Below are 24,482 nucleotides of genomic sequence, written 5' to 3'. Positions count from 1 at the left end.
GGAAGATTGGAAAGCAGTGACACGAACAGATATCTGCACGCCAATGTTCATAGCAGCATTATTCACAATTGCCAAAAGATGGAAACAACCCAAATGTCCTTCAACAGATGAGTGGATAAATAAAATGTGGTATATACACACGATGGAATACTACGCGGCAGTAAGAAGGAACGATCTCGTGAAACATATGACAACATGGATGAACCTTGAAGACATAATGCTAAGCGAAATAAGCCAGGCACAAAAAGAGAAATATTATATGCTACCACTAATGTGAACTTTGAAAAATATAAAACAAATGGCTTATAATGTAGAATGTAGGGGAACTAGCAATAGAGAGCAATTAAGGAAGGGGGAACAATAACCCAAGAAGAACAGATAAGCTATTTAACGTTCTGGGGATGCCCAGGAATGACTATGGTCTGTTAATTTCTGATGGATATAGTAGGAGCAAGTTCACAGAAATGTTGCTATATTAGGTAACTTTCTTGGGGTAAAGTAGGAACATGTTGGAAGTTAAGCAGTTATCTTAGGTTAGTTGTCTTTTTCTTACTCCCTTGTTATGGTCTCTTTAAAATGTTCTTTTATTGTATGTTTGTTTTCTTTTTAACTTTTTTTTCATACAGTTGATTTAAAAAAGAAGGGAAAGTTAAAAAAAAAAAAAAGAAAAAAAGAAAAACAAGGGAAAAAAAAAAAGATGTAGTGCCCCCTTGAGGAGCCTGTGGAGAATGCAGGGGTATTCGCCTGCCCCACCTCCATGGTTGCTAACATGACCACAGACATAGGGGACTGGTGGTTTGATGGGTTGAGCCCTCTACCACAGGTTTTACCCTTGGGAAGACGGTTGCTGCAAAGGAGAGGCTAGGCCTCCCTATGGTTGTGCCTAAGAGCCTCCTCCCGAATGCCTCTTTGTTGCTCAGATGTGGCCCTGTCTCTCTAGCTAAGCCAACTTGAAAGGTGAAATCACTGCCCCCCTCCCTACGTGGGATCAGACACCCAGGGGAGTGAATCTCCCTGGCAACGTGGAATATGACTTCCGGGGAGGAATGTAGACCTGGCATCGTGGGACGGAGAACATCTTCTTGACCAAAAGGGGGGTGTGAAAGGAAATGAAATAAGCTTCAGTGGCAGAGAGAATCCAAAAGGAGCGAAGAGGTCACTCTGGTGGGCACTCTTACGCACACTTTAGACAACCCTTTTTAGGTTCTAAAGAATTGGGGTAGCTGGTGGTGGGTACCTGAAAGTATCAAACTACAACCCAGAACCCATGAATCTCGAAGACAGTTGTATAAAAATGTAGCTTATGAGGGGTGACAAGGGGATTGGGAAAGCCATAAGGACCACACTCCACTTTGTCTAGTTTATGGATGGATGAGTAGAAAAGTAGGGGAAGGAAACAAACAGACAAAGGTACCCAGTGTTCTTTTTTACTTCAATTGCTCTTTTTCACTCTAATTATTATTCTTGTTATTCTTGTGTGTGTGCTAATGAAGGTGTCAGGGATTGATTTGGGTGATGAATGTACAACTATGTAATGGTACTGTGAACAATCGAAAGTATGATTTGTTTTGTATGACTGCGTGGTATGTGAATATATCTCAATAAAATGAAGATTAAAAAAGAAAAAAAAAAAAAAAGAAAGTAAGCCAATATGTTAACTGGTTCCCTCTGGGCAATGGAATTAGGTGTGATTTATTTTTTCTGATTCTTTATGCTGATTAGCATTGTCTACATTTTTCTGCAAAAAAAAAGTTGAAAAGCTCAAACATAACCACACACCAAATAAAGCAAATATGCTATTTTTAGAAGATAAATAACAGTCTGGTTTTAGAAATTTGCTTTAATAATGAAAGCTGTATAAAATATTTCACACACAATGTAAAAGATAAATATCAAACGCATTAGAGTTGTTAACTATGTGGGGATGGGAGCGGGAATTGGAGATAAAAGGGAATAAATGAATGAATAAATAAAACATACAAATAAACTTTTAATAAAGGCAAAAAAAAAAAGGGTGGGATGGGGGGGATGATTTGGGTGTTCTTTTTACTTTTGTTTTTTATTCTTATTTTTATTCTTTCTGGTATAAGGAAATTGTTCAAAAATAGATTGGGGTGATGAATGCACAACTATACGATGGTACTGTGAACAGCTGATTGTACACCACGGATGATTGTATGATATGTGAATATATCTCAGTAAAACTCAATTTAAATAAAAAGTTGGGCCTAAGAGTCACCCCCAGACAACCTCTTTTGTTGCTCAGATGTGGCCTCTCTCTCTAAGCCACCTCTGCAGGTAAACTTATTGCTGTCCCCACCACAGGGAACATGACTCCCAGGGGTTGTAAATCTCCCTGGCAACATGGGACATGACTTGCGGGGATGAGCTTGGCCCTGGCATCATGGGATTGGGAAAAATCCTCTTGGACCAAAAGGGGAAAGAGAAATGAAACCAAATAAAGTCTCAGTGGCTCAGAGATCTCAAGTAGAGTCAAGAAGTCTTTCTGGAGGTTATTCTTATGCATTGTATAGCCTTCCCTTTTTAGTTTTTAGTGTATTGGAATAGCTAGACAGAAGTACCTGAAACTGTTGAACTGCAACCCAGTAGCCTTAATTCTTGAACATGATTGTATAACTATATAGCTTACACTGTGTACTTTGTGATTGCAAAAATTTTGTGGCGCACACTCCCTTTGTACAGTGTATGGACAGATGAATAGAAAAATGAGGACAAAAAGTAAATTAATAATAGGGAGTGATGGGGGGTACAGGATGTTTTGGGTGTTCTTTTGACATTAACTTTTATTCTTGTTCTTTTTTTTGTGGTAGTGAAAATGTTCAAAAATTGTGGTGATGAATGCACAACCATATAATGGTACTGTGAACAACTGTACACTGTGGATGATTGTATGGTTTGTGAATATATCTCAATAAAACTGAATTAAGAAAAACAAAAACGAGGCACTACTGTAATTCCCATTTTATGGAGAAGGCAACAGACTCGGAGAGAGTAAGAAATATTCTGGCAACTTCCCCACCTCTCTTTGAAGCTCCAGACCCTTATGTCCTGCTGTTTCCTTGACATCTCCACTTGTAGAGCCTAACAGGTTTCTCAGAACAGCATCTTTCCTCCTCCAAACCTGCTCTTCCCCACCTCAGTAAGTCCCGGGAGTGACCCCAAATTCCTCTCTTTCTCCAACATCCCACTGTCCAATCCACCAGCAAATCCTATGGCCTCTACCTTTAAAATGCATCGAGAATCTGACCAGTTCTCACCACCTCCACTGATGCCACCATTATCACTCACCCTGGATTTTGCAGTAGCCTCCTAATTAGTCTCCCCAATTCTGCCACTGCCCCCTTCAGTCTGGTCTCAACACACCAGCCAAGGATTTAAGAACCAAAGTTTACAAATTTTATGAAGTCCAGTCTATTGATTTTTTTTTTCTTTGTAGTTTGTGCCTTTTGTGTCCTATTTTTAAAATCTTTACCTAAATCAGAGACATTAAGATTTTCTCCTGTTTTCTTTTAGAAATTTATTAATTTTAGCTCTTACTTTTAGGTCTATGATCCATTTCAAGTTAATTTTTTTGTATGGTGTGAGGTAAGGTTTATTTTTCTTACATGTAGCTATCTAGTTGTTCCAGCACCATTTGTTAAAAGGATTATCTTTTTCCAACTAATTGCTTTGGCACTTTTGTAAAAAAATCAATTGATCTTGGGGTTATATGCACAACTATGTGATGATACTGTGAGCCAGTGATTGTATACATCAGATGGTTTGTGTGGTGTCTGAATGTATCTCAATAAAACTGCATTTAAAAAATCAATTGATCATATATGTGTAGGTCTATTTCTGAACTCAATACCACATTATCTTAATTACTCTAGCTTTTTACAGTCCTGAAAAAAGGTAATATAAGTCATCCAGCTTTGCTGTTTTTCAAAATTGTTTTGGTTATTCTGAATCCTTTGCTTTTTCATATAAATTTTATTATAAGGTAATCAATTTTTATTTTTAAAAAAAGTCTCCTGGGATTTTGGTATTGTTTTGAATCTACACATTAATTTAAGAACTGACTTCTTAACAATATTGAGTCTTCAAATCCAAGAGGATGGTTTATCACTCCATTCATTTCAGTCTTTAATTTCTCTCAACAGTGTTTTGTAATTTTCAGTGCACTAGCCTTGCATATCTTTTGACAGATTTATCCCTAAGTTTTTCATATTTTTGATGCAATTGTAAATGGTATTGTTTTTGTCAATTTCTAATTCCAAACACTCAATAACACTATGCAATAACATATAATGAATTTCTGTATAATGACTTGTATCCTGCAAACTTGCTAAGCTCACTTTTTAGTTCTATAGCTTTTTCGGAAATTCCCTAGCATTTTTTTTACATGTCTCTGCATAAAGATAGGTTTACTTCTTCCTTTCCAGTTTGAATGCTGATTTTTAATTTTCTTTCCTTTTTCCAGGACCTCCTGTGAAATAGTCAATGGAGAAATTGCATTTTGTCAACATTAAAAACTTTTGTTCTTATTGGGTATCTGGGTGACACTGAAACTCAGAGCTAGAGTTCAGCAGATATGAACGTCAGTATTAACACACACAGCAACTGTTAAGAAAAAAAAAAAAGCTGAAGAAGACCCCAGACTTCAATTAGAGATATGAATGAAGCAGATCTGGTTAAGACTAGGGCAAATTGGGCCAAAGGGTAAAGGTTGAAACTGGCTGTGTGTTAAAACTTCAACTTCCACGTGAGACCAAGGGAAGAAATGTTTATTTGGTGTAGGATCTATATTTTCTAAACAGTATAACTTCTACAGTCAGTTTGTTCAAACACCACAATTACATGGAATTTTGAACAGGAAGTGAGATAATGTAGGTCTGTATAGGTTAGAGTGAAACAGCAGCACATTCCAAAGTAATTTAGGCAGAGAATAAAAATATATATGCAGGGCCCCCCTGAGGAGCTGGGGGAGGATGCGGAGGTGTTGGACTTCCTGACCTGGATTGTTGCTGATGTTCTCACAAACACTGGGAACTGAGGGCTTGACATGCTGAGCCCTCTGTCTTGGTGCTTGCCCCTATGAAGTTTGTTACTGCAAAGGAGAGGCTAAACTTGCTTAAAATTATGCCTAAAAGTCTCCCCCTGAGTGCCTCTTTGTTGCTCAGTTGTGGCCCTCTCCTCTCTCTAAGCCACCTTGGCAGGTGATCTTACTGCCCTCTCCCCTACATAGGGCCTGACTCCCAGGGGTGTAAACCTCCCTGGCAATGCAGGATATGCCTCCCCGGGATGAATCTGGACCCAGCATTGTGGGATTGAGAACATCTTCTTGACCAAAAGAGGGATGCGAAATCAAATGAAATAAAGCTTCAGTGGCTGAGAGATTTTAAATGGAGTTGAGAGGTCACTCTGGTGGACATTCTTATGCACTATATAGATAACACCTCTTAAGTTTTAATGTATTGGAATAGCTAGAAGTAAATATCTGAAACTACCAAACTCCGACCCAGTAGCCTTGAGTTTTGAAGATGACTGTATAACAATGTAGATTACTAGGGGTGACAGTGTGATTATGAAAACCTTGTGGATTGCACTCCCTTTATCCAGTGTATGGATGGATGAGTAGATAAATGGGGACAAAAACTAAATGAAAAATAGGGTGGGATGGGGGAGTTTGATTTGGGTGTTCTTTTTTATTCTTATTCTGTTTCTTTCTGGTATAAGGAAAATGTTCAAAAATAGATTGGGGTGATAAATGCATAACTATATGATGGTACTGTGAACAGTTGATTGTACACCATGGATGATTGTATGGCATGTGAATATATCTCAATAAAACTGAATTTTTAAAAAAAACACTTTGTTCTTCAAATGACACTGTTAAAAAATAAAAGTCAAGGAAAAAAAAACTGGGAGAAAATATTTGCTAAACGTATATATAGAGAAGCAGAGAGAGAACGCCACAGAAACAGAGAGGAAGCCATGGAATCCAGAAGCTGGAAGCAACAAAACCCAGAAGAGAAGGGAGAGACCAACAGACACCACCATGTGCCTTGCCAAGTGACAGAGGGACACGGACAGCCTGTCTTCAGGAAGAAGTACCAGGCTCATTTACCAAAATTTGTGACAACTTATGAATGAGACCCTTTGACTTAAATTTTAAGTCACAACACTTAAGTACGGTACACAGGTGCCAGTTGCTGAAAGATCAACAGAAGAAAAGCACAAAAAGATTACCTACAAGCCTCGTGAATGCACCTAAGAGTCAAAACTAATTTTACCAAAAGACTCATGACCCATTAAATCTGGGTCTACATGGTGCGTTGAACTTTGATGATTTCTCTACAGCTGCTGGGAAAGCCTTCAGCCCTGTTGTTTAAGCATTGCTTTAGATGAGTAGTTTTAAATTGTTGTAGTGTATATAGTGAAAGATAATCCTATCTTTAAGGAATGCAGGACTCAGTTCTTTCTTGAATGCAAATAGTGTTTTATTTAGAATTTTGGAGTCTCTTTTTTTATCACCAAGATACCTCGTATCTTGAGGCCTGACTTTTTGGTGGTGGTTTTTTTTTTCCAATTCCCCTCCTGCCTCACTGGGAGTGGACAGTCCATTTTCTCGGTTCTGTGAATTGCACTCAAGTGAGAAGTTCTGACAAGAAGAATCTGTGATATATTCATAAAAAGACGGTGAGGAACCATATTTTACTATGGCTCAAATTCCACCCTGGGCATATAAAACTGCTTTGTAAGACCTGTATGTCCATGCAAAACAAGATAACAAAGTTGTTAAATAGCAGTTTTTTAAAAATAAACAACAGTTAAAGTCAATACATGTTTGCTTTCACTAACTCCTTTGTACCATCTTCCTCAAGAGACGTTGAAGACTGTGTAACGTGTACAGTGCATTTGTGGATCACATGAAAGAAAAATTTACCAGGACATTCAAGAACAGGTGGGCAAAAAAAATTAAGATTTGTTGTTGAGCACTTAACATTAACTCTTTAGAATTACTACTCAATTATTGTTTTAAAGACTATATACTTTATCCTATAAAGCTCTACTCTCATAGGAATGATAAATGAAGTAAATGCATGGTGTTCAAACCGTTTTAAGTGGAGCCTCAAAGAATCCTGTCCCTTGAACAGATAATTATTACTTTTTCTAGGTTTCAATGGAGAGGTCAGAATACTAGGTTCAGCAGACACCGCTGGTGCCTGCCCATATCCCCTTAGCTTTTACCATCCCAGAGCATTCCTGCCTAACTTCCAACTGCCGGCACCTGCAGCTCCTTGCCTCAAGGCTTTCTCTAGATCCACAACACTCAGAACTGCTGGTCTCAGCAAGAGCCCTCTGGTGATAACTGAGGTGATTGTTTTACACTGGTTTCCCAAGTTCCCCAAGGGGATTAAACAGCTGCCCCAGATGGTATTAGTACTTTATTGGCTTCCTTCCCTTTCCTTCTCACTTTCCCACATTCTTAGCCATGTGGAGGAGTCCCTATGGTTTCACTAGAACTCTTGTCTCACTGTCCGCTTCTGGGACAACCTAAAGACACCAGGATGCAATGTGATGGGTTCAGGGCATCACCTTACAGACAGAATATCTGCTTGGAATCTCTGTCTTGGGCAAATTACAAAACCACACTCTTTCTGTTCCTCACCTATAAAATTTTGTCAAAATGAGTTCGAATTTAAGCTGATCCCACTTATAACTACTGTATGTGATCTTGAATGATTTCCTGAAATTTTCTGATCTTATTTTCTCAGGTTTCAGAGAATCACACAGATGACATAACTCCTAGGAAAGTTTCTCATATCTACCGAATATGATTATTTTTTATTGTTATTATTAATGATAATACACAGAAATTGTTTTGCATGTCTGCAGGCAAGTTATTGCCTGTGACTCAGTTTTCTCATCAGTAAAATGACAATAATAATCGTACCAACTTCATAGAGTTGTTATGAAAAGTCAAGTAAGTTTTTATTTGTAAAACACTTGGATTATAAAACTTAGGAAGTTCTGTATTAGTATTTTATAAATAAAATATTTAAAATAAAAAAACTAAGAGAAAAAAAAACCATGTATCCAACAAGGGATGTATGTAAAGAACTCTTACTTCTGATCCATGCTACAACATGATGGACCTTCTTGGCATCGTGAGTTCTCACTTCGTCTGCTCCCTCTTCTTGGCCTCCTTGCTCTCTTTGGAGCACCCCTTGCCTGCTTCTGCCCCAGAGCCTTTGCTTAGCTCCCCCTGCCTGGAGCTCTCCTCCCCTGGACACCGCAGGTTGTTGAATGGAATATGCCAGGCACAGTGGGACAGGTACTGAATGATTCCACTTCTGTGAAATAACCAGAATATGGAAATTCATGGAGAGACCAAGTAAGTTACAGGGGTAGGGGGGCGGGAGGAGTTAATAATGGGAGCACGGTTTCCGTTCAGTGTGATGGTGATGGAAAGTTTGGGGAATGGATGGTGATGGTAGCGTGTGTTGTGAATGCTATGCTTGGGAGTGGCTGAGATGGGATAATTTAAAATGTATATATGTTACCACAATTTTTCAAAAAAGAGACTAAAGAGACAATGGCAATTAAATGCAAAACATGCTCCTGGACTGGAATTGATAATGGAGGAGAAAATGCCCAAAAAGACATTGTGGTGGTTTGAAGCTTTATGTTCCCCCAGAAAAACATGTTCTGAAATCTAACCATTCATGTGGGTGTAAACCTAAGTAGGACCTTTTGAAGAGGTTACTTCAGGTAAGGCGTGGCCCACCTCATTCAGGTCTTAATCCTATTACTAGAGTTCTTATAAATGAAAAGAATACAGAGAGAGAAAGAGACAGAGAGAGGGAGAGAGAGAGAGAGAAAGCCATGGAAGCAAGAAGCTGAAAGCAAAAAAACCTGGAAGAGAAGGAGAGACGAGCAGATGCCGCTGTGAGCCTTGTCATGTGGGAGAGGAATGAACAGCGACTTCAGGAAGAAAGCATCATCTTGATGATGCCTTGATTTGGACATTTTCCCAGACATTTACCATAAGCAAATAAATTCCCATTGTTTAAACCAACCCATTTCATGATATCTGCTTTAAGCAGCCTAAGGAAACCAAATACAGACATTACTGGTACTACTGGTTCAACTAGAAAATTGGAATATGAACCATATGCTTTATATCAATGTTAAATTTTTTGAATCTGATTGTTGCACTTAAGGTGGTTATATAAGTGAACATTCTTGTTCTTAGGAAATGTGTATGGAAGGGTTAAGTGTTAGAGGAACATGATGGATGCAACTTTCTCTCAAATTCTTAGAAAATAAAGATTAATTAGATAGATGATAGATATAGAGAGACAGACAGACAGACAGGTGATAGAGGATGACATAACAAAAGTGGCAAAGTGCTAAAAGTTGGTAAATCTGGACAACTGGGTGAGGAGTTATACTAGACTTTATAAATTTTTTTGCATGATTTTTGCAACTTTCCTCTAAGTTTGAAGTTATTTCAAACATATATATCAAAATAAAAAGTTTAAAAAACAAACAAGTTAATCAAAAGAACTCTTACAACTCAATAATAATAAGTCAAACAACTCAACAAAAAATGTGCAAAGAATTTCAAAGACACCTCACCAAAGAAGAAATACAAATGGCAAACACATGAAATGGTGCTCAACATCACTAGTCATTGGGGAAATGCAAATTAACACTGCTGTGATACAACACTACAAACCTACTGGAATGACTAAAATTTAAAAGGCTGATAATAATACCAAGTGCTGATGAAAATGTAGAGCAACTAGAAAGTTCATGTACTATTTGGGATAGTAAAATGGCATACCACTTTGGAAAACAGTTTTGCAGTTTCTAAAAAGATAAAACATGCACTTACCGTATGACCCAACCACTGTACTAGGAAGAATTTACCCAAGAGAAATTCAAGCATACGCCCACACACAGACTCCAACATGAATGATCAATGTAGTTGTCATGGCCCAAGAAGGCTTTTGTAGCCAAAGGACCAAAGAAAGCACCAGACACATTCTGAGACATGAGCTTTTATTATGGGGCTTACCTACAGGGTGGGGAAGTCGAGTCACATTGCCCTGAAACCAGGAGCTTCTCTGAATGGATTCAGGAGCTGCTCTGAATGGCGGCCAGTTCAGAGCACAACATGGAAATAGTCTGCACTTTGGGGGGGCTGAATAAGCTGGTTATAAGGGCTCAACATTCCAATGGGTATGAGAGCATAAGGCGGCGGGGGTGGGGTGTGTGTGTGTGTGCAACGTAGGGAGGGTTGATTGTAAACAACAAGGAGGAAGGGAGGATTATAGAGATCACAAATCTCAGGGAGTCTCAGGGAGGACGTAGTTTTAGGTATAGATTACATTTAGCACCTGATGTTACAAGGAGAATAGGTCAAACCTTAACTGACCTAGGTCATGCAAGCTGCTGTGTGCAATCTTCAAGGCCCTTGGTGAATGCCCTGTGCCTGGGGTTCCTACAGTGGTTTTATTTGTAATGGTCAAAGACTGGAGCAATGCAAATGTCCTTCAGCAGGTGACTGAAGAAACAAATTGTGCTATAATACATCCAGCAGAATACTATTGAGACATGCAATAACAGGGATGACTCTTTTTTTTTTTTTTTTTTGTCTGTGCAAATTTATTTCACATGATTTCAAGGAAATGATTAACTCACTAACAAATCTTGAAACAAATCTATTTTGTAATTTTGTATATTATCTGGAATGGTAGGAGAGGAAAAGGGGTGTTGGTGGTAAAGAAGTACAATCCAACCAAACAGAATGTTAAAAGTTTTAAATCAACAATGAGTCTGACTTTTTCTGGTCGGGAACCCAAGACTCTAAAATGTTGGGCGAGATTCCGGTCCGGCCGCTACTGAAGAACACATTTCTCTTCTTTCTTGGCCATCTTGCCTTTGTTTTGCTCCAGAGTTCGCTCCAAATGCTCGTCTTCTTCTTCGGCCTGCTTCTCCTGCGCATCCAGGTCCCTGACAAGCGCGTCGCGCTTGTTCACCAGGGCCACCAGCTCGTCCAGCAGGAGTTGCTCGCGTTGCTTCTGGGCCTCGGTCTTCTGCCAATCTTCGATGGCTAGCATTGCCCGCAATTCCCAGTTCAGCAGCTCATACCTTCGTTCCAGGTCATGCTCTTTTTCCAGAAGAGAGAGCTGGTTCATTCTCCTTATTAAGGCATTTTTTTTATTAACTAACATAAACCATTCCTACATCATAGCTTCTTCTTCTTCTGTGTTCCTCCCTGTGTCCATGAGATAGCGAAGGCGCTTCTCCACCAGCGCGGCACGGGTGTCAATTTGCTTTTGCTCATTCTCTAGTGCTGCCAATTCTCCTACAACATACTGACTGGTGTCTTTGAACCCTTTATTAAGCACTTCATCTTCTGATGGCTTCCTCTGAGTTTCAGCTATCGCCACCTTCTCCTCATTTCCTTTCTTTGTATCTATCTTCCTGTATTGATCTCTGCCTTTTCATCTCTGGTCTATTCCCAACATATTGACTGAAAGACTGAAGTTGAGTTTTTCTAACTGTAGTATCCTTGCTGAACACAACAGGATTTCTGAAACGTTCTGTCGCTTTTTGTAATCGTTCAATCCGGAGATTTTCTGTGCCATTCTTAATGTCTTGCTTTGAGCTCTCAGTTACAGCTTTCTGAGGAGCACTGGAGAATGAATTTGCCACCTGTGGCTGAGCTTCTAGGAGCTTCTTCAGTTTCAAGTCCACCAACTTAGTGTTTTGTTCTCCAGATGCCTTTGACCTTTCTTTCAACTTTTCTGCAGCCATTTCACCATAGCTGGGAAGTTCTGACATCTTCACCCCAGATCGAGCTTCTGCTATTAGCTGACGAGCTCTCTCTCTCAGCTGCTGACGCCGCTCTTCATCTTGCTGATCACTTAGCTGCCTGTTGCAGAGTGGTGTGGCTGTGCTGGTATTCTGCTTATTCCCTGCCTTTAAAGCTGCATCTCTTCTTGCTTGCTCAAGCAGAACTCTTGCTCTTTCTTTAAGTTCTTCTTGTCTGGATAACATTCGATGCTGGACTGTTTTTGTGGATATATGATTTAAAGTGGTTCTGTCAGCATCTGGATCAGTCTCTGTCTGCTTCAGGGAACTATGTTTTTTCTTTGCAGGGTCTGCATCTCTATTGTATGGGTATCCAAGTTTAGCAGTGGGAGATAAACTTGTTTTTTTGACAGGTGATTCAGTATCTGATCTGCATTCTAACGGTATAAAATCGTCCAATTTTTCTTGGTCCAAGTTCCTAGTAACATCTACAGTCTGAAGTTTTTGCTCATCTGTTTCCTCACAAATAAAGGGTGGAGACACATCCTTCTTCTTATCACTAACATATAACTCACTTAATTCTAGGTTCTCAGCTTTCAATAGTCTCTGCTTGCCTAACAAACCTGTGCTTGTGTTGCATCTGTGTTGGGACATATTCCAGGGTCATCGGATCCTGAAGTCCTTCCAGAGCCCTGCTGGGACTTTTGGGGTTCTGTGTCACTTTTAGTCCTGCGGCAGTAAGGGGAGGCTGTGCTTGGACTAAGGTGATCATCAGGAGTCTGATGCTCACTTTCTGACTCTCCAACCCCACTATCATTTACAAATACAGAGTCATCCTGAGATAAGAAGTCTACTGCTCCGCTGATAGGCTGCTGCAGTTCAGGCTCCCGCTTCAGATCACTAAGCTCTGCATAGAATTTTTCCTGATCAACAGAACTGTTTGTATCTGTTTCATAGTTTCCAACTTTATATGTGCTTTTACTGCTGTTTTCCTCTATCTAAACAACATTTAGTTCTTGGCCACTGAAATGTGCCCTTATTTGATAGAGGTAAGTCGTAACAGTCAGTTTGTCAGGAATTGCTAATAAAACCATATCAGAAGGTTCCAATAACCGGGAAATTCCTAAGCTGGCAAATCCATCGTATGCCTTTTTGTTGTTCTCTTTAATATCTTGAGGATTCAGAGACTTGTAGTCAATTAAATCTGGTCTAAAATGATGTAATATTGCACAAAAAGATAAACCATTTCTCCATGATGTAGTAAAATTGGTGATTTTCACTCCACGGTAGTTTTTTGTAACTTCTTTGCACCATACAAGCAATGACTGACTAGCATTTGGCTTTCTCCGCAAAACAGGACTTGGTATAGGACTTGGCTTAGGAGAAGTCGCAAGATCTCTTCCTGCAGAAACAACTGTGTTTTCACTTACTCTTCCTGTCTTTGGTGAGATAACTGGTGGGGATGGAGCCTTTCTTTTCATTTTCTTTTCAGTTTCCAGTTCTTCAACCAGATTTACCAAATTATTTGGAGGAGGACTTGGCTTAGGTTCATAAAAAGGATTTGATTCATCCAACTCTTCTTCTTCAGTTTTAGAACTATCAGCATAAAGGTACTTGGACATGTCCACAGGCCTTATATTTTTTCTTTTTGTACACTGGGGAGGAGAGTCCTTTACAGTTACAAAGGTTTCTGGCTCATCAAATGGGTTCAAATATTGTGGAGTCTGTATCTCTTTAAAGGGATTATAGCTGTTATTATAAAAAGATTCTTCTGGTTTTTTAGAAGACGCTTTCTCAGTGATTGGTTCTTCTGAGTCAGGATCTCCAAATGGATTTAAATCTGTTACATCTGGATCACCAAAAGGGTTTGAATTCACAGTGGCCAAGTCCTTTTCTGCTTCATCCAAAAAGTTAAGTTTGTTGATAAGCTCTGTAATTTTTGCTGCCTTTTCCTCCTGGTTCAGTCAGTTCTCATCATCTTCTTCATTATCTTCTTCAAAGTCATCCAAATTGCCAATGTCAGCCTGCTTCATACTCATCAAACTAGCCAAACTTTGCATGTCTTCATCCGTGGCTTTTCCCTCCCGAAGGAAAATGCAAGATAAAGAAAACTGGAGAGTGGAAGATACAACTTTTTTAGACAATGGCTTGAATTTTAACTTGACATCAGTCTGAGTCAGCATAGGGCTTGCATACTGTTTCATGTTGATGCTGCTAGTAGCAAGAGCTTTTCTTCGACCAGAAGGAGATTCATTTTCTATGACAAATGTCCACTCTTTGTCTTCAAATTCCTCTGCATGAGGATCCTTAAAAAGTGTCACAGTGATTTCAATGTTTTCAGGAACAAGCCACACTACAACACCACGGTATGGATTTTTTATTCCAGGTTGCCAGCTATGAACCTTAGAAGACTTCCTTCGGCTTCTTCTTGTCCAAACTACCACCAGTTTATCTGGTTGCTTCACTCAGTAACAAGGTTATTGCTTTCAGGGGAGAGGGCTCTTAGCCATAGCTAAACATTTCATGGTGGGGTGCATTTCTTAGTACACTCAACCATCAGCTCTTGGTGGGAAGCCACAAACTGGAACTTGGATGCATGTTTTCCCACACGCTGCAGTCTCTTCCAAACTGAAGCCATGATGATCAATCAATACACTGGAGCAGTGCTGGGTTAGCAACACAGCAGCTTTAATACAGCAGAGGGTCCAAAGCAAAAGAGCTTTGCAGGGTATTGTCGATATTTCAAAAAACTCAACTACAACTTGAAACGATGTTTGGGGTCCATAAATCTTCTCCCTGTTTGTGTCACAGGGTAAATCCCATCTTAGATGAATTGCCCAGTCGAGAACAGTATGATATAAATGACAGGATGAATGAGAGGAGGTTCCCTCATGGAGACATCACCATTCCACCTCATGGGCTATGCGGTGTGTTTTCTGGAGGACTCTAATCCCGCTGTCGGGCTGAGTCTGGCCCGGTTCCCTCCTCAGCGCTGCTCCTCCGTCGCCGCCGCAGCAGCAGCAGCCGCCGCCGCCGCCACCGAGTCCTCCATCCCCGCCGGAGCCACATGGAACAGCCGAACCAGCCACGGCGCTCGCGGGAGTCGGGGTCTACAGCCCCTCAGGCGGACGGCGCCCCTCACGCCCGCCCCCTGCCTGACCAGGGATGACTCTTAAAAATGATGTTGATGGAAAGAAGCCAGACAATGAATACATATTGTATGGCTTCAATGATAGAAGATTCAAGAAAATACCAACTAATCTCTAGCGACAGAAAAGCAGATAGAGGGTACCTGGGGGTAGAGGTCAGGAGAGAGGAATTAAAAAAGGAATATGGGGAAACTTTCAGGGGTGCTGTATATGTTCCTTATCTTCATCTGGTGATGATTTCATAGGTGTATATGTATGTTCCAATTCATCATACTGTATATTTTAACATATACAGTTTATTGTATGTCAGTTACACTTCAGTAAAGCTTTGAAACAGTAAGTGGAAAACCAAAAGATAGATCATTTAATTCACCTGCTCAAAAATCTCCAATGGCTCTCCAAGACAGTGGGAATAAAAGCTGAAGTCCCCAGGTTGGTCTTTAAAGCTCCATACAATCTGGCTCCTGCTCCTCCCCGCCTCCTTCACCCACCACTTTCTCCCCTCCTCCTGGCCTCCTTGCTCTTTGAGGAGCACCCCTGCCTGCTTCCACCTCAGGGCCTTTGCTCCTGCCCTGAACACACCTGTCCTGGACATGGCAGACAACCTCAGCCCTCACCCCCTCACTTCACCCCTGTGACGACTCCCGCCCCTCCATCGTCCACCGCAAATGCTTCTGGGCAGACTGTTAGGTAGTTGCATAACATCCTTTCTTGACAAAACTTAACTTGTGCGGAAAACCAGAGGAGATTGGCATGGGTTTATTTGTTTGTTTGTTTTCCTAATTTTTTGTTTTGTTTTGTGTTTTGGTGCCTGACGCAGGATTTAAAAACTGGAAGGGTGAAGGTGACGGCGGTTGGTTGGAGCGAGCATCCCCAAAGTTCTACAAATGTGGCCAAGACTTTGATTGTACATTGTCCTTTTTTATTTTTTATTTTTATATTTTTTTGGATAGTCATTCCACATACTGTGAGATGCATGGTTACAGGAAGTTCCTTGCCTTCCCAAAAGCTGCCCACTTCTCCCTAAGGAGAATAGCCCAGTCCTTGCCCACATTCACACAATGGAGGGTGACAGCATGGCTTTCGTGTAAATCATGCATCATCCAAATTAAAAAAAAAAAAAATCTTCTGCCTTAATACTTGTTCTTTTAATTTTTTATTTTGAAAGGTCAGCCCTCATGGCCCCCCCTTCCTGTCCCCTAACTTTAGATGTATGAAGGCTTTTGGTCTCCCTGGGAGTTGGTTGCGTTGCCGAGGCATCCAGGACTTACGTGTAAACTGACTTGAGACCAGTTCAATGAAAGTGCACACCTTAAAGGCGGAAAAAAAAAAAAACATACTTTGCCCGTTCAAATGTCACCTCCTTAGACCACTCTATTTGATAGAGCACCCATCACTCTTCAAGCCTTTGCCCTGCTTGATATTTTTAACACTTATTGCTCCCTCACATCACATTATATATATTTCATTTCTGTCTTCCCCATTAGAATTTGAGCTCCATGATAGCAGGAATTTTGTCTGTTGTTTTCACTGCTGTACAAGTGCCTAGTAAAGAAAAGTTGGCCAGCACTTGTTGAAATAGTTAATGAGTGAATGAGTGAATTATTAAATAAAACTAAGCGAAGGTCACTTAGCTAGTAAGTGGCAGAGTTGGAACTAAACCCCGGATCGGCAGGACCTTAACTGCTAAGTCACCCGGTTCCTCCAGAACTACCTGTGAGGGGGTACTCCAATGTGTCTCATTTAGCAGGGTCCTGAGGGAGGGGAAATGACTTCTCCCTGGGTCACACAATGAGTCTGTGACAGAGGTCAGCTGACTTCTGGTTTTGAGTGCCAGATGCAGTCTGAGGCAGGCGCGTGACCCCAGTCCAGGGTTGGAAGCATGTGGGAGAGGGAGGAAGTGCAGGGGTCAGTGCTGACAGTGCAGGCCTGCCTAGGCCTCTGGGAGGGCTGGGTTCAAACTGCATTTCAAGCTGCTTCAGGCCTCTCTGCCTTTGCCCAGCTGCCCCCATCTACAGTGCCTTCCTTCCTTAACCTCCCCAGCTCCCACTGGCGGACCCAGCTTCATCACCTCCTCCAAGAAGCCATCTCTGACCTTTTGGTTCCCTGAGTTCAGTTCTATTGTAGCATTTGACTGACTGGCTGATTGAATGGATGAATGAGTAGCACTTACCACTCTCTTTCATTCTTTTGTCCATAATATTTACTGAATTTTACTTTGGACCACACACCAGAGATACAGACATTTTGGTCCCTGCTCCCGAGGGGCTTGCAGCCTGGGAGGGAAGCAGACATCACAGGTGGACAAAGGGGATGTGCGCTCCTCTGGGCAGGTGGTGAGGGCCTCCTGAGGATGGGGTGTCTTGTCTGAACCCAAAGTAAGGGTTAGTTAGTTAGCCCTTAGGAGAATAAAGGAAGAGTGATCCTGGCAGAAAGCTGAGGAGGGGAAAGATGTTCAGCACGGTGGGAGCACAGAGCACAGGCAGTAGGTAAGAGAAGGGACTGAAGGCATCTCCAGGCCCAGCAGGAGCCTGACAAAAAATATTTTTCATACACACACCCCCTTTTCAAGACTCTTCATGGTTCCCAGATTCTCAGCCTCCTCTCTCCTCCTCCTGCACTCAGAGGGGCCAGCAGATACTTGGGCCCCTTGGGGTTCTATAGTGCAGGTGACCAACAGCTGAGATTACTTGGAGATCTTGAGAAAATGGATTTTCACTGATTCATTTGGAATTAGCCAGAAGAAAACCTGGGCCTTCCAGATCCCCAGCCTGTCCAGCCAGAAACAGAAATAGCCAACAAGGGCTTTGGCCTTGGGTAGACTTGATGACTAGTTCTGACTTTATCGCTTCCTTGCTGATGACCTTGGGCTTCAGTTTTCTCATCTATAAAAATGGACAGAATAAGAATACCTACTCATAAAGTTGTGTGACGAGGAACCGTGACATGGTTTGCAAGAGTGAGGGCCCCCTCCCTGCAACAATTTGCTGAGAGAGTTAAACTAACTGGTAAAATCCACCCACAGTGGGATAGTGGAGTCATCAGGTCATCAGTGGGAGCAAACCAAGAGACTAAAGCTGTTTGGGACCAGCCAGAACTCCAGCCTGACGCCCTGGGTTTGCAGAAGGCGAGATTGAAAAGGGTGGGTAGATCTTGGGAGCAGATGCACCTGCCCTTGCTCTGGCTCCTAACCTAACCTAGCCCACCAAGTCCTGAATCTCTTGGGACCTCCCTTGTGGTCCCCTTTTTTGGCATCAAGGGGTTAATGGAGTGAGACATTAACCTGGATGTGAGTCCAGCGCTGCTGTGTAACTTGGGACCATCGACCTCTCTGAGCCTGGTTCTCCAGCTCTAAATGGGCACTCTACAGCCCTCTCAAAGGGTTGCTGCCCACAAGGCATAAGGAACCCCCATCTGGCCACAGGTGAACTGGGCTCCCTCTCTGTCCTGCCTCCTCCACCAGACTGTCCCAGTCCATCTCGACCCTGGCCAGCTAGGAGGAAGCAGTGAGGGCTTGTTGCACATCGAACCGGAGACCCCAGGCCAGGACCAATGAGGTTCCAGGTAGGTGACACCTATAAACTATCCACTTCCAAGACTGTGGTCCTCAGGCTCAGAGCAGGGTCCCAACCAGAGACTCAACCCTGGGATGGAGAAAGAAACCACGTCAATGGATAAATGGATCGATGGATGGATGGATGAAGTGCATGCTCTAGCCCCATCGTATCTTCGAGAGTACATGCTTGTTTAACTGCCCTCCCTGCTCCCTCTTCCACATTATCTATCCTATGAGGTAGGGGTAATTGTTCTCTCCACTTTACAGGCTCCGCGGAGGAAGTGTCTCTTCCCGGCCCCGCTCCCACGGTGCCCCCCGTGCTGGGCCCGTCCCAGACTTCGCAGTCCTCGGTCGGTGACTGGTGGGCGTCTGGCAGGAGCGGCGCCGGCCCTTCCCGGGAAGTGCGTTCTCGGAGGCGGACCCGTCGTCGGGGCGGGGCCGGACAAACAGCTGCCGGGAGGTGGGAGACGCGGACGCGGGCCATGGAGGTCGGGGACTGCCGTTACCAGTTTCGGGTCGCGCTGCTGGGGGACACGGCCGTGGGCAAGACGTCGCTGCTGCGGAGCTACGTGGCGGGCGCGCCAGGGACCCTGGGGCCGGAGCCGGGGCTCGAGTTGGTGCCCACGGTGGGCGTCGAGTTCTACAGCCGCGCGCTGCAGCTGCGGGCCGGGCCGCGCGTCAAGCTGCAGCTCTGGGACACCGCGGGCCAGGAGCGCTTTAGGTGCCTGGGTGGGGAAGGGTGGGATGGGGAGGGCTGGGGAGGGGGAAAGACCAGGAGGGCGACCGGGGCCAGAGTTGAATGGGGCAGCGGGAGGGGTCCGGAAGCAGATGGGGGTCCTCCAGCTGGGGGCCAGGGCAGTGCCCATCCATCTGGCCATCCAGGGGCCCCTTAGAGCTGCCAATCCAAGTGTGGCCCTAGTGGAGGTGGGGGGTTGCTGCCTTGGGTCTGGATCCTCTGGGCCACGTCCCTCACACTCATTCATTCATCCTACAAATGCTGCTGGGCCCTGCCCAAGAGCCCAGACGCTCAGACCTGGGACCTGCCCTAGACGAGCAGTTAGACTTTGAGGGGAGATGGACCCAGATGTGCTGAGAGGGCACACAAGAGCACAGAGAGAGAGGTGTCAAGGATATGTCAGAGAAAGGCATATATTTGAATTGGCCCTTGAAGGATGAGTAGGAGTTTGCCATACAGAGAATGAGGGAACAGACTTGGAATCAGGAAAACATCAGGCATTCACCAGGAGCGGTGAGAAGAGTAGGTGAATCAAACTTGCTCCCTACCTGGGGAGCACCCAATCTCTTGGGGAGACACAGAAACAGAGAACAGAGAATCAACAGGGCAGTGTGAAATGATCGGTCATGGGGGGATGTGAAGCATTTGATGCCTGGATCTCAGGGGAGGAGCTCCTGCCTCTGGGGGTGTCAAGAAGGCACTAAACCTCTCCCAACTTATCCCCACCCACACCAGGTGCATCACCAGGTCCTTTTACCGAAACATGGTGGGCGTCCTGCTGGTCTTTGACGTGACAAACAGGAAATCTTTTGAACACATCCGAGACTGGCACCAGGAGGTCATGGCCACCCAGGGCCCCGACAAGGCCATCTTCCTGCTGGTTGGCCACAAGAGTGACCTGCAGAGCACCCGTTGTGTCTCAGCCCAGGAGGCGGAGGAGCTGGCCGCCTCCCTGGGCATGGCCTTTGTGGAGACCTCAGCCCAAAACAACAGCAATGTGGACCTGGCCTTCGACACCCTTGCCAATGCCATCCGGCAGGCCCTGCAGCAGGGGGACATCAAGCTGGAGGAGGACTGGGGGGGTGTCCGCCCCATCCACAAGTCCCAGAGCCCTGGGCCCCCCAGCAGGAGGCAGCACCCAGGCCCATGCCAGTGTTGACTCCAGGGAGGAAGGGATTGAAGCAGTGCCAACCTAAGACCTGCTAGTGAGATGAGGCGTGGGGTGTGTGTGGGGGGGGCGAGGAGTGTGTTAGGACCTCTCTGGAGGGCAAATGACAGGATGTATCCAAAGGGTTAATATAAACAGCACCCTAGCACTGTTATGCTTTCTGGATTTTGGGGACTCTGACGCAGCCTCTTTCCAAGGAAAGTTCTAAAAGTCCGGGTGTGCAACTTCCTGTCCTTGAGCCTCAGTTTCCTCATCTGTAAAATGGCACCCACAAAAGACTCCACCACACAGGGAAGTTGTGGGCATGAATGAGATCGTGGATGAGATGTGCCGCGAGTGTGGAATGACGGAGCTGTCATCACCATCTTTCCTTGCTTAGCTGGGGAGTGGCTCTTTCTGGCAGGGTTCCTGGGCTTGAATGCTGCAGCTGCTCAGCGTCTGGACGCTGCACAGGCGAGGACTGGTGTGGGGAATTCCAGAGTGAGTCTGGCTCAGACCCCCTTAGGTCTTCAGACAAGGAAGAGTCTGGGCATGGCATTGAGGTCCAGTGCATCCTGTCCCAAGCTCAGGGGCTAGCTCTGGGTCTAGGAGGAAGGGATGGCCTGCTGCACAGTGAAACTCCCTTGCCTCCAGGTCTTTGTTTGAACTGCTTCCTGCCTCCAGTCCTTTGCATGAGTTGCTTCCTCTGTATTAAACATGCCATCCTCCCACCTCTTCATTGTTCCGGTTTGTAAACCTTGCAACCCAGGCTTGAATCCATCCCCTCTGTCCCTTAGAAGGAACAGAGAGCCAAGGTCTGCCACCCATGCGATCCTTCCTGAAGGGCTTGCAGGCTCCGAGGTCCACTGACACCTCGTGGGTAAAGAGGGGGGACCCACCCTGTCCAGACTGGGCTGGAATCCAGCTGAGAATGCTTTCTACCTCACACACGGTTGATGGAGGTTAAATATGATGTGTTAAGTGTCCAATAAATGTTGGTTCCTTCACTAATAAGACCTCAGTGCACATGTATGGCAGCCTCCAAGGCACTGGCCCTGGACCAACACTCCATGTACCCGTGTGAAAAGCCAGGATGAAGCCCACCACACCTCTTAGCGTGAGGCTGCCCACCTCCCAGCTCACCTCCTGCTCATCTCTGGCCACTCTTTCCTAATCTTGCACCTTGCTCTTTAGCCACATTGACACACTGTCTTCTTTACACCTCTGGGCCTTTGCATAGACTGTCATCTCCCCTTAGTCACTCCCATCTCTGTCTCTACAGGACTGAGGGAGTTTAGGGCATAGTTAAGAGTTCAGGCTCTGGAGTCAGATGGACTTTGTTGAAATCTTAGCATCATCACTACTAGCTTTGTGACCTTAAATGTATTACTTAAACTCTCTAAAGCTTCCTCATGTGGAAAATGGGATTAAATGAGAGTGAATCCATCACCCATTACACTGAGTTCCTCAACATTTGTCAAGTCCTGCTCCGTGCCCAGCACCATGTTAAGCTCTGGGGATCAAAGTCAAGTGGCTGTGGTTACTGACGTAATGAGGTGCAGGGCCTCGTGCACTAGTAGGGGGCTGAGCTGTACCAGACACACCACATCAGAAGATCCCTTACACATCTCTGGGTGACAGCCCTTTCTCTTTTATCCCATCCCATCACCAAGTCCCAGTGAGTGCACAACTTAAACATTTTTTGAATCTACCTTTTCTCACCATTTCCACTATCACCACCTTGCTCCAAGCAGCAGCCTTCTGAATAATCTCTTTGTTGCCATGATTGCCCTCTCTCCTTGCGTTCCTGTGGGTCTGTTCACACTGCCTGGCCAGAAGGATCCTTTTAAAATGCAAATCTGACCAGGTCAAGTTCCTGCTTAAAATCCTTCAATAACTCCCATTAGTTTTCAGATAAAGACCACTCTCCCAGAGCCTGCTAGGCCCTGCATGGCCTGGTCCAATTTACCTCCCTGCCCTGCCTCAGGGCTTGTACACATGCCATTCCCTCCCTGAAAGAGAACCCACCCCTCTTCACCTGGATCCCTCATGACCCAGCTCAAACAGCACTTCTCCCCAACTGGGGCTGACCCCCACTTCCATCATGAGGCCCCCAGCCCTCTGAACCTCTCTTTGGTAGCCCCTGTCACAGTGGCAGTTTTACATTTATCCAATAGCAGAATTGCTCCCTGTATCTGTTTTTATTCATCATTGTAGCTCACTGCTTAGCACAGGCACAGGCAGTGCTCATAAATACTGGCTGAACAAACGAACAAGCCCTTTATTATATAGATAGGACAGCAGATAGAGGAAGCCACTTCCCTGTCACACACTGATCAAGAATTGAGGTCTTTTGACTCTCTACCTCAGTTCTATTTTTCCTTTTTTAACCCAAATTCCCTTATCTTCTGTTCTCAACAGAGGATGTGAAAGAATTCCAGATTCCTTCTTGGCTGCCGAGGTCAGTGACGCTCTCCTATTACTGGAACTCGCCGGAGGCCTCCTGCTGTTTGATACCACCAATAGAACATCGTTGAGAGTGTCACCTGTGGGTATCAGGCGGCTCTGGAGAAAGTGAAACGCTTCAACATCCTCTTCCTGCTGGTCGGCCACAAGAGTGATCTGATGGCTAAGAGTCAGGGCAATGCCAGGAAGGGGAGAAGCTGGCTGCCTCCTTGGGGGCTCACTATGTTGAGACTCAGCCAAAAACAACAGTAACATCAGCACAGCCTTTTTGCTGCTCATCCATGAATCTAAGAGGTTGTGAAGAAAGGGGTCATAGGGTCAAACACAAGAGTGTGAGAGGGTGAAAAGCAGGGTCCCATCTTAGGCCAAGCCTCAGGAGGCAGAGGACCAAGGCAAGGCAAGGTGGATGTGCCTTTGTTGGTGACCCCTGGGCAAAACAGCTACCCTCCCTGTGGCCCTTGGAACACTCACAATCCACAAGGGCTATGCTTGGCATGGGACAAGATGATACCTGGTGCCACCGAAGGACATGACCTTGAGGTCTAGGCTTCATCTAGACCTTGGGCTTGGCTTCCTCTGCAGGATGGTTAACAGGGATTGGGGATGCCAGTAATCAAGAAAAGACAGGCACTTGCACACGGGCCTTTGCCCAAGGCTACTGCTATCCCTTCTCAGGGCCAAGGATGAACACAACTTTCTTCAGTAGTTCCAGGAAAAGTAGATCCAAAAAGGTTCTTAGGCACACAACACTGCCCAAAACAGGATACTTATTTAGTCTGGGGCTCATGAGAGAAGGTGACCACTGCCCAGTTCTTATGGCAGAAAAATTGGACTCAAACTCCTATTGATGATATGGGCTCCTTTACAGTAAAATGAGAGAAAATCTCTGGGTTTTTCTGAAACACAGAAATTAATAATGGTGCTGCCATCTGCTGACTAGATAGCTACATCCAGTCTTGCTTGCCCTCTCCCTAACTCTCTCTGGCATTCCAAAGGCTATAAGCCATGCACCCTGTGTCTGTCAATATTAATAACTTCTTTATTCTGGAAAAGCAAATGAAAGTCATATTCATATAAACACTGACATTACAAAGTAAAGGGAAAAGGGTAAGGGAGAAGAAAACAAAACCTCTACAAATCCTGCTAATACTGTCTCACCAAACAAGACCATAATGCTTTGTCCCATATTCAACCACTTATGTAATAAACCACAAATAAAATCTTCTCTGGAAGATACTTTGCTCCTCTTTGAGACGGCAGGGAAAGGGACCGGAAGTTGGGGTAGGAGGCTTTTATTCTTTTGGCAGATCCTTTCAGTCATTATAGATATTGCTGCACTGTTAAAAAATATATGCTTCTCTGTAAAGCATTAAAAAAAAAATCCATGGATGAGATGGCTGAGGCCTCAGCTCAAGTATCTCCAAATACATTGTTGTCCATTCCCTAACCTTTCCGTGTGTTATTTCTTGGTTGTTTTCCGGATCAATGCCATTCTCTGAAAGGAGAGAAAAAAAAAAGCCAATTACGTGGGTTAGAGCAGGAGCCTGAATTCTGGGACATCCACGTGTGGCCAGGAGACAGCACAGTCTACACTAA

The 24,482-nt window shown here is 44.1% G+C and overlaps 2 protein-coding genes and 1 pseudogene across 3 annotated transcripts in view; 1 reads left to right on the top strand and 2 right to left on the bottom strand.

The window, feature by feature from the left end:
* Positions 1–10,717: 10,717 nt before the first annotated feature.
* Positions 10,718–14,916, bottom strand: LOC119520234 (annotated as a pseudogene).
* Positions 14,917–19,019: 4,103 nt separating this feature from the next.
* On the top strand, positions 19,020–24,207 carry RAB42 (RAB42, member RAS oncogene family). 2 transcript variants are annotated; one of them, XM_037827981.1, is made up of 3 exons: positions 19,020–19,258; positions 20,009–20,478; positions 22,842–24,207. In XM_037827981.1, exons 1-2 carry the CDS (start codon positions 19,020–19,022, stop codon positions 20,430–20,432), a joined length of 663 nt encoding a protein of 220 aa, XP_037683909.1. In that variant the 3' UTR covers positions 20,433–20,478; positions 22,842–24,207. The 2 variants fall into 2 exon arrangements, with proteins under 2 accessions (XP_037683909.1, XP_037683908.1); XM_037827980.1 differs by lacking the exon at positions 22,842–24,207 and having other exon boundaries at positions 20,009–21,852.
* TAF12 (TATA-box binding protein associated factor 12) overlaps positions 23,904–24,482 on the bottom strand; it is a 52,559-nt gene continuing 51,980 nt past the window's right edge. Inside the window, exon 6 of the mRNA XM_037827982.1 lies at positions 23,904–24,381. Within this exon, the coding sequence (XP_037683910.1) occupies positions 24,346–24,381 (36 nt within the window). The 3' untranslated portion in view covers positions 23,904–24,345. The remainder of the gene's footprint in view (positions 24,382–24,482) is intronic.

The sequence above is a fragment of the Choloepus didactylus genome, chromosome 2 (assembly GCF_015220235.1).
Source record: "Choloepus didactylus isolate mChoDid1 chromosome 2, mChoDid1.pri, whole genome shotgun sequence".
Lineage (NCBI taxonomy): Eukaryota > Metazoa > Chordata > Mammalia > Pilosa > Megalonychidae > Choloepus > Choloepus didactylus.
The sequence above is the reverse complement of the archived record's forward strand: the minus strand, read 5'-3'. Positions and strand labels throughout refer to the sequence as shown.